The 14,704-nt window shown below is 41.6% G+C and overlaps 1 protein-coding gene and 2 pseudogenes across 2 annotated transcripts in view; all 3 read left to right on the top strand.

Moving 5' to 3' along the window:
- The window catches only part of PAK2 (p21 (RAC1) activated kinase 2), a 131,914-nt gene extending 117,592 nt beyond the window's left edge, over positions 1 to 14,322 (top strand). Inside the window, exons 15-17 of one of the 2 annotated variants that reach the window (XM_072613642.1) lie at positions 7,938 to 7,981; positions 11,531 to 11,647; positions 13,596 to 14,322. In XM_072613642.1, the coding sequence (XP_072469743.1) occupies positions 7,938 to 7,981; positions 11,531 to 11,647; positions 13,596 to 13,872 (438 nt within the window). In that variant the 3' untranslated portion in view covers positions 13,873 to 14,322. The remainder of the gene's footprint in view (positions 1 to 7,937; positions 7,982 to 11,530; positions 11,648 to 13,595) is intronic. The other variant, XM_072613643.1, reaches the window with a different exon arrangement.
- LOC140506454 (large ribosomal subunit protein uL10 pseudogene) lies at positions 1,584 to 2,829 on the top strand (annotated as a pseudogene).
- On the top strand, positions 2,772 to 5,792 carry LOC140506452 (AT-rich interactive domain-containing protein 5B pseudogene; annotated as a pseudogene).
- Positions 14,323 to 14,704: the final 382 nt, after the last annotated feature.

The following is a 14,704-nucleotide window of genomic DNA, read 5'->3' as shown; positions in this document are numbered from 1 at the left end:
GATTTTTGTGTTCTTTCCATTCCTTCCCTGTCTAAAATAAAGTCATTTCTTTTTAAGCCCAGTATTCCTCTGGAGATGCTGTGTATGTCTACAAATCACAGAATACCATAATCTCTAGAGGATTCAAGCCATACTTTACCCAAAAGACAAAGAAGGTTATTGTGATGTGTGTGTTGTATAGGCCATGATATGGTGCCAAGGAAGATGTGAATGGGATAAATAGCCAGAAGATATTGTCAAAGAGGTGTGTGATTAGAAAAGGAGACTGGCCAGGTAATGGTGAGAATGGGGCTCACCAAGCTAGTCTAGTCACCATCCTGTGTAATGCAAAGAGATCCAGAGAAAGGCCAGTTAACATGCTGACTGGGACTTCCATGGAGGATTTAGCAGGGAGGAAAAGGAAAAATCAGATAGGGTGTGGACTATACCCTTAAATGAAGGACCCAATCAATGACAATATCACAAACTGATGGAAGGAACAAAGTAGAAAAACCTTTGGCAAGAAGGGCATTCTTTTAGAAGTAATTCAGATTTGTTCATCTTGGGCCTCTGCTTGGAGGCAGCTAGGTGGCTCAAAGGATAGATCACTAGACCTGGAGTCAGGAAGACATGAATAAAAACCCAGCTGTACACACTCACTAGCTGTGTGATTCTGGGCAAGTCATGTCACCCCTGTTTAGCCTGTTTCTTCATCTGGAAAATGGGGATAATGATGGCATCTACCTTCTAGGATTGAAAATCATATGAGAGTAATTACAAAGTGGTTAGCACAGTGCCTGACATATAGTAAGCATTATGTAAGTGTTGGCAATGATTATGATGCACTGGGCCTAGAGTCAGAAAGACCTGAGTTCAAATCGTGACTTAGGCATTAGTTGAGTGTCTCTGGGGACATCCTTCAATCTCTGCCTGTCTCAGTTTGCTTAACTGTAAAATGGAGATAATAATTGTACCCATCTCACAGAATTCTTATGAAGATCAGGGGACATAAGATATGTGAAGTGCTTTGGAAATCTTAAAATGTTCCATAAATGCTAATTATTATTTGAAATGGGTCAACTATTTTTTGGAAATAAGTCATCTATAAAATAAACTTCTTGGGAGAAAAATGAAAATGGATTGATTAAAAATAAAGTAAGATTTTTTTCACTGTCCCAAAGACTATTTTTTGCTTCAGCACTCTCCTGTTGTAGTTTTTCCAATTGTCTCTCATGTCTGACTCTTCTTGACCCCATTTGGGGTTTTCTTAGCAAAGACATGGAGTGGTTGGTCATTTCCTTCTGCAGCTCATTTTATGGATGAGAACACTGAGGCAAACAGGTCTAAGTGACTTACTCAGGATGACACAGCTTTTAAGTGTCTGGGGCCACATATGAACTCACAAAGATGTGTCTTCCTTATTCCAGGCCCAGTGCCCTAAGCCCCTGCACTACCTAGCTGCCCATAGCAGCGTACTCCTGCTATGAGACCAAGCATTGTTAGATTAATTTGGATATGCTTCAGGTAATTTCTCTAGAAATGTAACTAGATTACATAAAAGAACTGTGGGCATCTTTCTTGGCTGCAGTTTCATCTTCTGTAAAATGGGGATCACTATGATATCAGTCTCTCACAGGGTCATTAAGAAGATTAAGTTGAGGTTCTCCCCAGGCATCCAGGACATAATCTTTAAACCCCACGTGGCAATCCCTGAAGCACCACCAAGATGCCCAGGGAAGACAGGACCATCTGGAAATCCAATTACTTCCTCAAGGTCATCTAACTTTTGGATGATTATCCAAAATGCATCATTGTGGGAGCAGACAATGTGGGCTCCAAGCAGATGCAGCAGATTCGGATGTCCCTCAGTGGTAAGGCTGTGGTATTGATGGGAAAAAACACCATGATGTGCAAAACCTTTCATGGTCATCTAGAGCACAACACTGCCCTGGAGAAACTGCTGCCTCATATTCAGGGGAATGTGGGTTTTGTGTTCACCAAGGAAGATCTGACTGAGATTAGGGGTACGCTTCTGGCCAATAAGGTGCCAGCGGCTGCCTGTGCTGGTGCCATTGCCCTATGTGATGTCACCGTGCCTGCCCAGAACAGTGGTCTGGGTCCCAAGAAGACTTTCTTCTTCCAGGTTCTGGGTATCACCACCAAAATTTCCATGGGCACCATTGATGTGCAGTTGATTAAGATTGGAGACAAAGTGGGTGCCAGCAGGGCCACCTTGTTGAACATGCTGAACATTTCCCTGTTCTCCTTTGGGCTAATCATTCAGCAGGTGTTTGACAATGGCAGCATCTACAACCCTGAAGTGCTGGACATCATGGAGGAGACTTTGCACCTTCACTTCTTAGAAGGTGTCTGTAACATTGCCAGCGTCTGTCTGCAGATTGGCTACTCAACTGTTGCATCAGTGCCCCACTTGATCATCAGTGGGTACAAGCAGGTCTTGGCTGTAGCCGTGGAGACTGGGTACACCTTCCCACTTGCTGAAAAGGCGAAGGCCTTCCTGGCTGACCCTTTGGCATTTGCAGTGGCCACCCCTGCAGTCGTTGCTCCAGCTACTGGTGCCCCTGCTGCTGCTGCTCCAGCCAAGGTGGAAGCCAAGGAAGAATCAGAGGAGTCTGATGAACATATGGGATTGGTCTATTTGATTAGCCCACAGGAAACAACAATTTTAGCCAGTTTGTTTGTGAAACAAAGAAATAAAAGTGCTCATTTATCTCAAAAAAAAAAAAAAAGATTAAATGAGATATGATAAGTAAATTGCTGATTTTGGAGGAAAGCTCAAGATGTCCAGGGATGTAGTAGTGGGCAGTCACATGCTGTGTGTCTGGCATTCATGAGCACAGATAGAAATCAGGCTGATACTTGCTGATTGAAATGGCACCTAATCTTAAAGGAAGGCCATGCAAAAAGAAACTGCCCTCAGAGAAGAGATTTGGTAAATGGAGTTAAGGATTCCAACAGTAATTCAGATGGCAAAAGCATTGCCAAGGTGAAATGTGAGACCAAATCAGCCTTGGCCAAGCCCAAGAGTAACCACAGCAGCTGTGAAAAGGGCTCCAGTGAGGAGAAATCAAAGGTTACCATTGGGGAAGAATGCTGGGAGAAAGAGAAGGCCTTCCTAGTGACCCTTTACAAGTACATGGAAAGAAAGGAAGACTGATAGAATGCATTCCCTATTTAGAGTTTAAGCAGATCAACCTTTGGGCTATGTTTCAAGGTGCTCAAAACCTGGGAGGATACGGAACAATAGCAGCCTGCTGACAATGGAAGCATATTTATGATGAATTAGGAGGTAACCCGGGAAGCACAAGTGCAGCTACGCGTACCGCGGACGTTATGAAAGGTTAATACTGTCATATGACAGATTTATTAAAGGAGAGGAAGATAAGCCCTTCCCTCCAGTCAAACCTCAAAAGCATGATAACAGTTCCAAGGGAGTGAAAGCAAATCTAAACTATCTGGAACCAAATGCATCAAAAGTGAAAACCTAAAGAACAAAAAAGAAAAAGAAAATGCCTCGAAGTCCCAGGACACTCCTGAGGTCTCATCAGAGAAGGAGGAGATGCCAGATCTGAGAAGTCTGACCACACCCCTTGCTGCAGTAGAATTGGAGAAACAGAAGGAAGGAATCCAAGCAGAGGTGCTTGTGTCTGGAGCAGACCCAGAAAAAGGAGACTTGAAGGACCAAGGCTCAAACAAGGAGAAAGCTGAAGAGGCCAAGGCCAAGGAAGAGGAGGCTCCATCTTTCTTCCTTCCTCTGATGCTCCCCGAGGAGGAGCCAGGCCACATTCCATTGGTTGGCAAAGAGTTGCACCCATTGCCAGATGTCCTCATTGACATGAAGTAAGAGCCCCAAACCTGCAGTTTTAGAGAGCCCTGAAAATAAGCTTCAAGAAACCCCATTCAGTGGTGTCCCCAACATGTAGCTGCCTTTGGCAAACCAGAACGAGATAGAAGATGACAAGCTGTCTGTGATGGCCTATTACATCGCCAACTGCACTGTGAAAGTGGACCAGCTTGGATATGATGACATCCATGATGTGTTGAAACAAAACCCCAAGGTCCTTGTGGTCTAGTCATTTAACATGTTCAAAATGAAAGAGTTGACAGTTCCTCACGATGACCCCACGTTTAACTATACCCCCTTGCTTTACTCCCGGGGTAATCCAGGCATCATGTCTCCATTGGCAAAGAAAAAACTTCTGTCCCAAGTGAGTGGGGCCAGTTTATCCAACAGCTATCCCTATGGCTCCCCTCCCACTTTCATCAGCAAAAAGAAACTGACTAGTAGAGATGAACTGTGTTCAGGTTTGTCCCAGGCCCATCACAGTCCCAATGCAGACCACATGGTGGTCAGTCGGCCATTGGTAATACAGCATGTGCAGAATTTCAAAAGCAAGACTTCTGAAGAAAGGAAAGTAATTAATGAAGTCTTTAAGCATGACAAATTAAGTAAGCAGATCCCCACCGTTGCAGTTTCTCCAAACATCACCTTAATCCACCACTGAGTCATATGCACTGAAATCAGATCTAGAGGAGAGCAAAGACTAACTGATGGAGAAAAGGGCACTCCAGCATTCCCATGTGCCCAGCTTTTTGGCAGATTTCTGTTCATCTCCTCATTTACACAACCTTTACTGACATACAGAACACCACCTTAATAATGAACAGACATCCAAATATTCCCCCCCCCCCAAACATGTATAGAGAATCAGAAAATATTTCTACTTTCCTTTCACATAAACACCAAGAAAAACTCAACGTAAATTATCACGTCTTTGCATCTGCAAGACAAAAAGATGGCATTGGAAGCCTCGTCAGATGATCAACACACAGATTTGAGTCTTCCAAAGAGCTCGTATAAACAGACGGGAAAGGCCCTGGGCCTGGCTCATTCATTAGTGGGGCATCAGGAAGGCAAAACTATTTCACAGTTTCAGGTTACAAGCAGCCAGACAAATCGAGACTGTAACCCCAAAGCCTGCCGAGCGTCAACCATGACCATGTCGGCCCCCCAAAAATACATTGAATTCCTTGCTAGATCTAGAAAGTTTCACCATCTGAGAATGGAAAATTTAAGGAAGATGGAGGGGTTGGTTCATCCAATGATACACTACAAAACAAGCCCCCAGAATATTGGCGCAGCACACCCTTTAAAGAGGAGCCTGGAGGATTTAGATCTTGTGATTTCGGGGCAAAAAATCCCTGCAGTGTCTCCCATGGATTCCTCCAAGGAGGCCTCAGCAAAGGACAAGGCATCAGAGCAGGATGGTGAAAGCATTAAGCTGGGTCATGAGGGGCATGCCAACAGCACGTTGGAGAGCCACAAACTCTCCCTCTCCTTTCCTATCTTCACAGGGTGGTGTCCAGGAACCCTGAGTTCTGGTCTCAATTCTCGTGTCCCAGCTGGATATTCTCACCCTTTGCAGTACTTGAAAAACCAAACAGCGCTCTGTTCACTAATGCAACCCCTGGCTTTTCATTCACTTGTGATGCAGTGTGGGATCTTCACATCCCCAGCAAATTCTCAGCAGCTCTATAAACATTTAGCTACAGCCACACCTGGGTAGGAAGTTCCTACAGAGAGATTTTGCACAACAGCATCTACCCTTTAGCTGCTATAAACCCTCAGGCAGCCTTCCCATCTTCCCAACTGTCATCTGTCCGCTCCAGTACAAAACTGTAAACTTACCCTTCCAAAGCATCTAAATGCAAATGTCAATCTTGTAGCATCACTCCTTACCCCATGATGACATCTTGAAGAAGGAGAAGTTAGTATTCCTTCTAAACTAGGGCTCAGGATCCACCCTGGGAATAGAATGAAAAGGTCTCTTTGTTTGGGGTAAGGCTATGCTTTGGTTAGGTCAGTCTTGACCCTCCCTGATATCGATGATCTCCCCAACCTCCAAATCATTTCACTTTGTACACGACTTTTGTGAAGGGATTTACAATGACCAAAAATTGCTAAAAGAGACCCTCATCTGTCCTCAGATTGTTGGGCCTGAGCTAAAGAGGTGGAAAAAAGGAAGAATGTAGTGAATCCACAGCATCAAGGGATACCCATCTTTGGGTCAGTTGCTTGACTTTTCAAGGTTAAATCAATGCAACGTATAGTGAATCTGCAATCGATCTTTCCTTTTGACACTCTTAAGCCAGAAAAGTAAACACTGTTCAATTGTCTGTATAGACTTGCTTTTTAAAATATACCTGTATTTGTTTGTTCACATAATTTATATACAGGTAGTTCCAGTTTCCCCTTCCTCCTCAGTGTATTCTGTCCTATTTTTTTTTAATTAAACAGTATCATTTTTGTTGGCAAAAAAAAAGATAAGTAAATTGCTTTTACAAATCTTAAAATGCTACATAAATGCTAACTATGTATTCCAGGTTAGCCAATTTTTTTTGGTAATAAGTTCTACATAAAATAAATATCTAGGAAGAAAAATAAAAACAGATTAATTAAAAACAGTGCAAGGATACATTTTGCTCTCCCAAAGAGAATTTTTTCCTTCAGCATACTCCTACTATGACACCAATCATTACATTATTTTGAATGTAGTTTGAGTAGTTTCTGTAGAAATGTAACTGGATTGTATATTTAAATGAACCATTGGCGTATTGCTTAGCCTCAATTTCATTATCTGTAAAGTGGGAGTGAAAAGACATACACTACCTACCTCAGGTTGTCATAAGAAAAGCACATTATAGACTACAAAGCACTATCTGAATACAAGTAACTTTTTTTTTTTTTTACATTACGGCATAGTTTTGTCTCCCAACATGAAGATTACAAAAGAGTTCATATACCATCTTCCATATAGCTAATATTCACTAATGTTGGTATTTGTGTCAAAAACATATTCTCAGCCTTTCAGGAAGAGTCAGGTGAGTAACAGTCCAGGAGTCAGAAGTGAATCAAAGTACCATGAATATCTGTAATGAATTCTATGCTTTGGATGTGCGATGCTTTGAGCAAACGATTCCTGATCTTCCCACGTCACCACAAGAAGTAGACAATTACTATGGTGTGACTCACCAGCACTCCTCTGGGTAGCCTGCGTCTATGTATACCTCTCTAACAGGTAGCTCTGTACTGTTGGGACATTTTTGTTAAAGGAGAAGAAAGTCTCTGAAGGTCCAGTGGCTAATGGGATTGTAGTTAAGGGAAAATATTCTTGGGGTGTGCATTATCTGCCTCCTGCCATATGTGAATTTTCCTTCCAGCCTCCTTGACCTTATGGACCTGAATGTTAGTTTTTTGCCACGTTAGCTTAATATCTACCTCTATGTTAAAAGAGGTGGGGTTTTCTGACCTGATTTCCTGTGTAGTACAGTCTAGACACTCCCTTGCTTCTCCTAGGTACTGAAGATTCCTGGATGGCCGGTTTAAATGTCTCCCTTTCCTTCTTCTTTATTATTGTGACCTTCTGTGAAGGGGTCAGAAGAGTTTCCAAGATGTTTCTCCCCCAGAAAATCTATAGCAGCTTTGCTGGGGAGCTGGCAAGTGCCTTCCAGTTGTGTGCATGCTGCCTAGAACTAAGGATGTTAGTGGAGATTGGGCCTTGGGGAGGCGGCTTTGGTCCAGATGTCGTCCTAACTCTTCTCTTCCTGCTCTTTTTGATCCACGGGGTGTCTTTTGATGGTGCATCTGCCAACCCAGCTGTTTCCATCCAGGAATTCCTGATGGTAGAGTCCTCTCTGTTGAATACAGCTGTCAAGCTGTTGGCTCACTTTGTGGGGATGAAGGCCAGCTGTGCTTTGACCAATCTCTATTGGTCCTGGGAGTTGACAGATTTCCATCTAATCCAGAATCTGATTGCCAGAGATTGCAGCTCCTCCCTCCGGACATCAGTGGGTCAGGGCACCTTGGTGGAAGCCACTTGTTCTTTCTTCTTCCATTCAACTCTCCTCCTATTTCAGCACAGTCTTTTTATCTACAGGGTGACAGCTGTGGCTCTCATGGTCACCGTCTTGACTTATACAGGTGAGAGAATTTTCTCTTTGAGAGTTAGGGATGGGTGGAGAGAGGGAGGAGGGTTATCTTTTGAAGCAATGTTAAATTACTGGAGAGAAAAGAAGCACTCATTAGAATAGTCAGTACTTAATAGAAATCAGACAGGTAGCCTGATGAAAGTCAAGCTGAGTGTCTTAAGAAATATGAGAATTTCAGTTGTATTTTAGTTGGTCATTTGCTTTGTATTGTTTTCTTGGGCATAGTGCTAGAGACCAAGAGGTAGTTGGAAGTGGCATGTGTGTATATAGTGGGATGGGATGGGGAGAATCAGAAAAAGAAGGTCAGGGAATCTTTGAAATTGTTGGGCCATGTTTTGCTACTTGGGAGAGGGGGCTAAAAACCAATTCCTATGTTCATTTCATAGCTTTTGGTGGAGTGATTCCCAGCCCTAGTTTCAGAATATGTTAGAATGATTCAGTTTGGAATTTTTTATTCAATTTAATTAAAAAGTTCAATTTACTTAAAAAGACTGTGCTTTGGGGGCAGAGGGAATGGGAAAATGAATGAGATAGTAGTGTTACAGCATCAGAACAAGTAGGAAGAATGTGGGGATAACTCTAAGGGGCAGGGGAAAGCAATGGGAGCTGAGGTAGAGTTACCTTGTTTAGGGACTGAAAAAAATAAATAGGATTATATAATAACTTGTTAATACCAAGATAGCACAGTGTTAATGTAGTAAAATGGAGAGTGCTAGAGTGTCAGACAACCAACACTCTGCTGCTTGCTACTTATATGACTTTGGACAAGTGTCTTTACTTCTCTGGGCCTCAGTTTTCCCATCTGCAAAATGAGGGGGTCAAACTAGGTATCATCCAAAGGTCCCTTCTAGCTCTCAATCTACGATTCTGTTGGCTCTTCCTTTGAGCCACCTACTTTAGGTGATTTGTCTTGTTTCCAATTGATTTTCTATAGACAGTGGATCCTAATATAACTTAAGTTTTTCTTCTAAATCTGTAAATAAATCCAAATTCAGTAGGAAGGTTTCTATTGAAAAGACTTTGGTGGTAAATTTTTACACACACACGCACACATGCACACACACATGCACACACACACACATGTGTTATGTGGTTTGTCCTTTGTTCTCAAACAAAGGATATCAGGAGGAGGATGCCATGATTTGCAATTGAAGTGGATTTGAGATCAGGACTCTGGAGATGGCCCAGGATGCGGTGGGAGACCTAGGCCTTTTTAAGCTAAGGTCTTCCTGAGTTCTCACTTTGACTGAGCCAATGCCTGATTAGCCATGTAGCCTTTTTAAGAAGTGAGTGAGCGATGGCCCCTTTAATTAAAAACACAAACAAACAGGAAGGGGAAGACCCTCAGGGTTGCTAGCTGAAAGGGAAACAATTACTATTTGCATTCACTTTGAGCCATTAGGGCCCAAAAAATAACCATTAAGTGGTGCATGGGCAGGGACCTATTGTTGGCCAATCAATGAGAACCAGAGTGTATTGAGTTTAAGGAATGTACACATACGTACGTAGTTATATATGTGTATCCACATATGTGTGTATATATACATATACAGAGAGAGAAAGAGAGCCAACTCACTAATTTACCTTTTTAAGTGGCATAGTGGATAGTGCCTTGGGCCTAGAATCAGAAGTTCTGAGTTTAAATGCAGTTTCACTCACTATCCATGTGATCGTGGGCAAGTCACTTAAACTCTGTTTGCCTCAGTTTCCTCATCTGTAGAATAAAGATAATAATAGTAACTACCCCCACCACCAAGGATTGTTGTGAGAATAAAATGAGATAACAATTGTAAAGTCCTTAGTAGTGCCTGGCATATAGTTAGCACTAAATAAATGTTACCTATTATTTTAGTAGAATGAATTATCCTCATCACCATCACCATGATAACTCACACTTATATAGTGCTTTCAAGTTTGCAAAATGCTTTGCAAATACTACCTCACCTGATCCTTACAACAACCAAGGGAGATAGATGCTATTATTATCCGCATTTTATAAATGGACAAAGATTAAGTGATTTGCCCAGGATCGCCCAGCTAGAGTCTAAGGTCAAATTTGAACTCAGGACTTCCTGACTCCAGGTCCAGCACTCTATTGACTGCTACCAGAGAGCTGCCTTATGCTCTTAAAGTGGACTACTCCTACAAAATAACTAGTCTTTTTTACAGCATTTTATGGCCCCTAAAAAATAAATAACTAGGTTTTTTTTTTACGTTATTTTATGGTTTGCAGAGTGCCTTTCCACAATAACCTTGTGAAACAGGCATGTAATGTCCAAAAATTATCCCTGTTTTACAAGTAAGGAAATTGAAATCCACAAAGGTTAAATAATGCTTTGCCCAAGGTCACATAGCTAGTAAGCTGAGTGTCTGAGTCCTTTCTGACTCTGTGTCCGGTGTTCTTTCAATTAGACCATTCTATCTCTATGAAGTAGGAATACAATTTTCCCCAAAGTTATAGTATTAGGTTAATTAGCCTCTTTCCTCTAAGGTTATACATTTGAATTATGATCTAGCAGCAAAGGCATGCATAGCATTATAAAATATGAAGGACAATGGAAGGATGAACCTAAATCCATCAGCCCTTCTTGGAAAATTTAGAGGGCATGCCTGCTACTGTAGTTCCCTGTCCTGAATAAGTATCCACCGTGGTGAGAACCAACCTAGATCAGGGTCATTTTGTTAATTGCTTGCTAACTATGTGAGCCGAGGGAGGATAATTGAAAAACTCTGTAAGTACTTTCCTTGCTGCTGATGTAAATGTAAACACCCCCTCTTTCCCTCCATTTTACCGATGATGAAATTGATTCTATTGGAGTTTAAGTGATTGTTTCCACAGTTAGCGTTTTAACCCAGGCTTCCAAATTCAGATTCAATACTCTAGCTGTTATGTCACTCATAACTGCCATGCTGCCTCTCTAAAGGTTAGGACTTCATAACTGTTCCTCTTAGAAGTTCTCAGGATAAAATCAGAGAACAATTTTTAAAGACTGAGAAATCTGACTTCCTTTTAGACTGTAGATTTGGAGATATACTGAAATAGGCTGATTGCTTTTAACATTATGCAATCAAATATTTTTCTTTCTAGTTTCTTGCATTGCTGAAAAAAAGGGAGAAAGACCAAATGAGAAAGGAAACAGTATTTCTCAGACTGTTTAGTAGACCAGGGTACGTGAGCACCAAGTTTGTTCTGCTGAGTTCTATTGATTGAGGTGGCCCAGGGGAGGGTACTTGTGGAACTTTGTTCCACCTTTCACCTCTTCATGGTAACTCTTCAGCCAGGAATACAGGGAGGTGGATGAGGTTTCACAGACCTTGGCCAACTCTTTGTAAGCTTTACCTAAGTGCCAGCATCTGTGGAAGAAGAAGCAAAACCAGAATGGAGCACATTGTAGGAAAGATCTTTACAATTTGGTTAAAATGGCTATTCTTCAAGAAGCAGGGAGGGGCACTTTCAGTTCCAGGATTCTTTGACATAGTAGCATGGAGAGGTGACTTCAAACCAACAGAACGCTGTCACTCTGAATTATTCTTTCCACAGCTGGCCCATTCACTTCTGCATTCTTCAACCCTGCCCTAGCATCCTCTGTGACTTTTCACTGCTCTGGAAATACTTTACTGGATTACATGCAGGTCTACTGCTTGGGCCCTCTCGCAGGTAAGAAAAGCACAGGGGGCTTCAAGGGTCCGTTTCATGCATTTGATCAAGTCTAGAGGTTTGAATCTGTTTAGGACAAAGTTGGCAATGTAAGGGTCACAAGTTTAGAACTGGAAGAAATTTTAGAGGCCATCTGGTCTAACCCCCTAATTGGAGGCTGCTAGATGGTGCAGTGGCTAGAGTGCTAGATCTGGAATCAGGAAGACCTGAGTCCAAATCCAACCTCAGGCGTTTACAGGCTGTTGTGGGCCTGGGCAAATCCCTCTGTCTTCCTTAGTTTCCTCATCTATAAAATGGAGCTACTAATAGCACCTATTTCACAAGGTCATTGTGAGAACAATGAGATAATGTTTATCTAACACTTTGCAAACATTAAAGTGTCATATAAATACTAGTTATTGTTGTTGGTATTATTACTTACAGATGAGGAAACCGAGGTCCAAAGGAATGAAGTCATCTGCTCAAGGTTGTTCAGACACTAAGTGGCAGAGCCAGGGTTTGAACCTAAATCCTCTGATTCCAAACCCAGCATAATAATAGAATGTTTCTGTGATCCTACAGTAAGAGATATTTTAGGACAGATGATATTTAAGATGACTATTGTGTATCCACTTACAAATAAGTTCACATATATGCAATATATAAGTACATATAAAGTTCACATATAGAAGAGAATATACAACAGTATAAAACATACATATGTCTATGATCATATAGATATGTCATATATAAATTCACATGTTCATAATGACTATAAACATATGAGTTTTACATAAATGTAAGTATACATGCACGTTCATATATGTAGATAATAACTATAAATGTATGTAAACATATACAAGATCATATGTGAGAATTTATGGCTAAATATGTAAATATATAAGTATTTATAATGACTATATGAAACAACTATGGACATGTATGTAAATATATACAAGCACATATATAAGTATATGAACTACATATAAATAGCCATATGAACGCATAAATATATACGTTCACATATCAATATATAGGATGACTGTGTATGCATATATGTATATCGGTATATATGATGACTACATGTGACATATACGTATATGTAATTATTCTATATGTGTATATATTATGTATTTTAAGTCCAACAAACTGTAACCTTTTTAAACGTTGGATTTATTGGGTTGTAGACAGCAGGAGGCATGTGGATAATTAGCACCTTATGTAGATCAATAATTTTACCACCTTTCCCTATTTAACTATTTAGTAAATGAATAAGAAACAAAATGGAATGACTCAAACTGAATGTTGAATAATAGTTTTAAGTATTAAAATATAGATCTAACTGTTGGGAAAGTAAAGCCACATAAAGTACGCTGAGACCTTGGATACTCTTACTGGGGAAGGCTTGATGTCATGCTAATTATCTAGGGAACTTATGGACAAGTCACTTAATCTCCCTAGGCCTCAGAGTCCTCGTCCGTAAAACAAGGGAATCAGGTTAGATGGCGTAGAGGGCCTTCAGCTCTCAATCCATAAGTCTGTGATGGTATGTTTTCCATATATTTTACTCATTTACCTGAGTATCTTCAGGCCAGATTGGTGATAACCTATGTGGGTACTGTATTACTACAGATGGTAATGGTAATCTCTCTATGCCTTTGCAGATGGCTTTTGTGATTTGTTTGACCAAAAACATTCATCTTCTGGTGCCCAACCTGTTAATGAACCTCCCTAAATTGAGCTAGGTTGGTCCTCAAATAATGAGCAATCCTATCCATCACTGGAACCAGCAGGTTCCAGCTTGGCTGGGCATCCCAGCTTTATTAGTCTTTGAGAACCCCAGGTCCTCTCCTTGCCCCAGTGAGGCTCTGGAGGGAGGCCTGTATTGTATGAGTGCAATGCTTTCAAGTCAAGCTGGACAGTGAGTTTACAGGCTTCCCTAGACTACTCATAAAATCTTTTTTTCCAGGAATGGTGGTGGCAGTTCTACTACATCAGGGCAACATTCCCCGGTTTTTCCAGAGAAACCTGTTTTACCCTCAAAAGAGCAAGTATCGGGTACCCAAGGGGAAACCAGGCTCCACACCCAATGGGAAGCAGAAACAGGAGAAAAGTACCAAGAGGGAAAAAGCAGAGCCCATTCAGAAAAGGGAGTGACAGCAGCTGTTCTGGAATCAGAAGACCTGAGTATGAATCTTGCTTCTGCCACTTATGACTACCTGGGGGACTTTGGACAAGTCACTTAAACTCCCTAGATCTGTTTCCTCATCTGCGAAATGAGAGAGCTCAACTACATGGCTTCTGAGGTGCCTTACAGCCCTGGATCTGTGCTCCTGTGATCCTACTAGCTTGTGACAGGTGTGCCCATTTCCTTGGCTTGTCAGTTTATTGGGTGAATAGATCAGCAAAAAAGAAGGAACCGAGGAAAGCCTGGCTGGCCTCCTATCTCTAAAGCCGTTGAGCTGGTTGAGAATGTTTTCAGGCAGTAACCAAAAACACAATCAGGCACCCTAGCAATGGGTTTTCACCTTTCTTGGGTGGAGGTGTCTTTCGAGAATGAGGTAGAGCCTATGGACTCCCCTTCACAGAATTCATGATTTTAATTGCACACAACAAAAAGATAGGATTACAAAAGATACTAGTTATATTGAAATACAGTTATCAAGATATTAAATAAAATAAGTACATGAAACCCAGGTTAAGCCTCTTCCTTCTTTCCTTACAAAACAACAACCCTTGGTGGGGTTGGAGGTTGGGAGAAATCATTAAAATATTGACTGGACCTGTTTGCTTCCTCGGTACCCAGAGGTTTGGTGAAGGTGTCTGAAGCCCTAAAGTAGAGGGGCAGTGGCTGGGCTTCTCCAAGAAGGGAGTCTTCTCAACCCTCACTAAGCCCCTATAATTATACTCTCAGTGCTCCATCACTTCCTGGTCTGTGGAATCCAATTAGCCTGTGGAGAGGCTTATGAGACAGAGGGGCCTGGGTTATAGGGAAGGGTGTGTTGGAGCCAACTCCAACTAGGTCCCAGGAGCCAATAGTTAAATTTTCAATGTGAGTGTTTATGTCTTGGCGATAAG

Source organism: Notamacropus eugenii, chromosome 5 (genome assembly GCF_028372415.1).
Source record: "Notamacropus eugenii isolate mMacEug1 chromosome 5, mMacEug1.pri_v2, whole genome shotgun sequence".
Taxonomy (NCBI): Eukaryota; Metazoa; Chordata; class Mammalia; order Diprotodontia; family Macropodidae; genus Notamacropus; species Notamacropus eugenii.
This window is presented reverse-complemented; position numbering and strand designations above follow the sequence as displayed.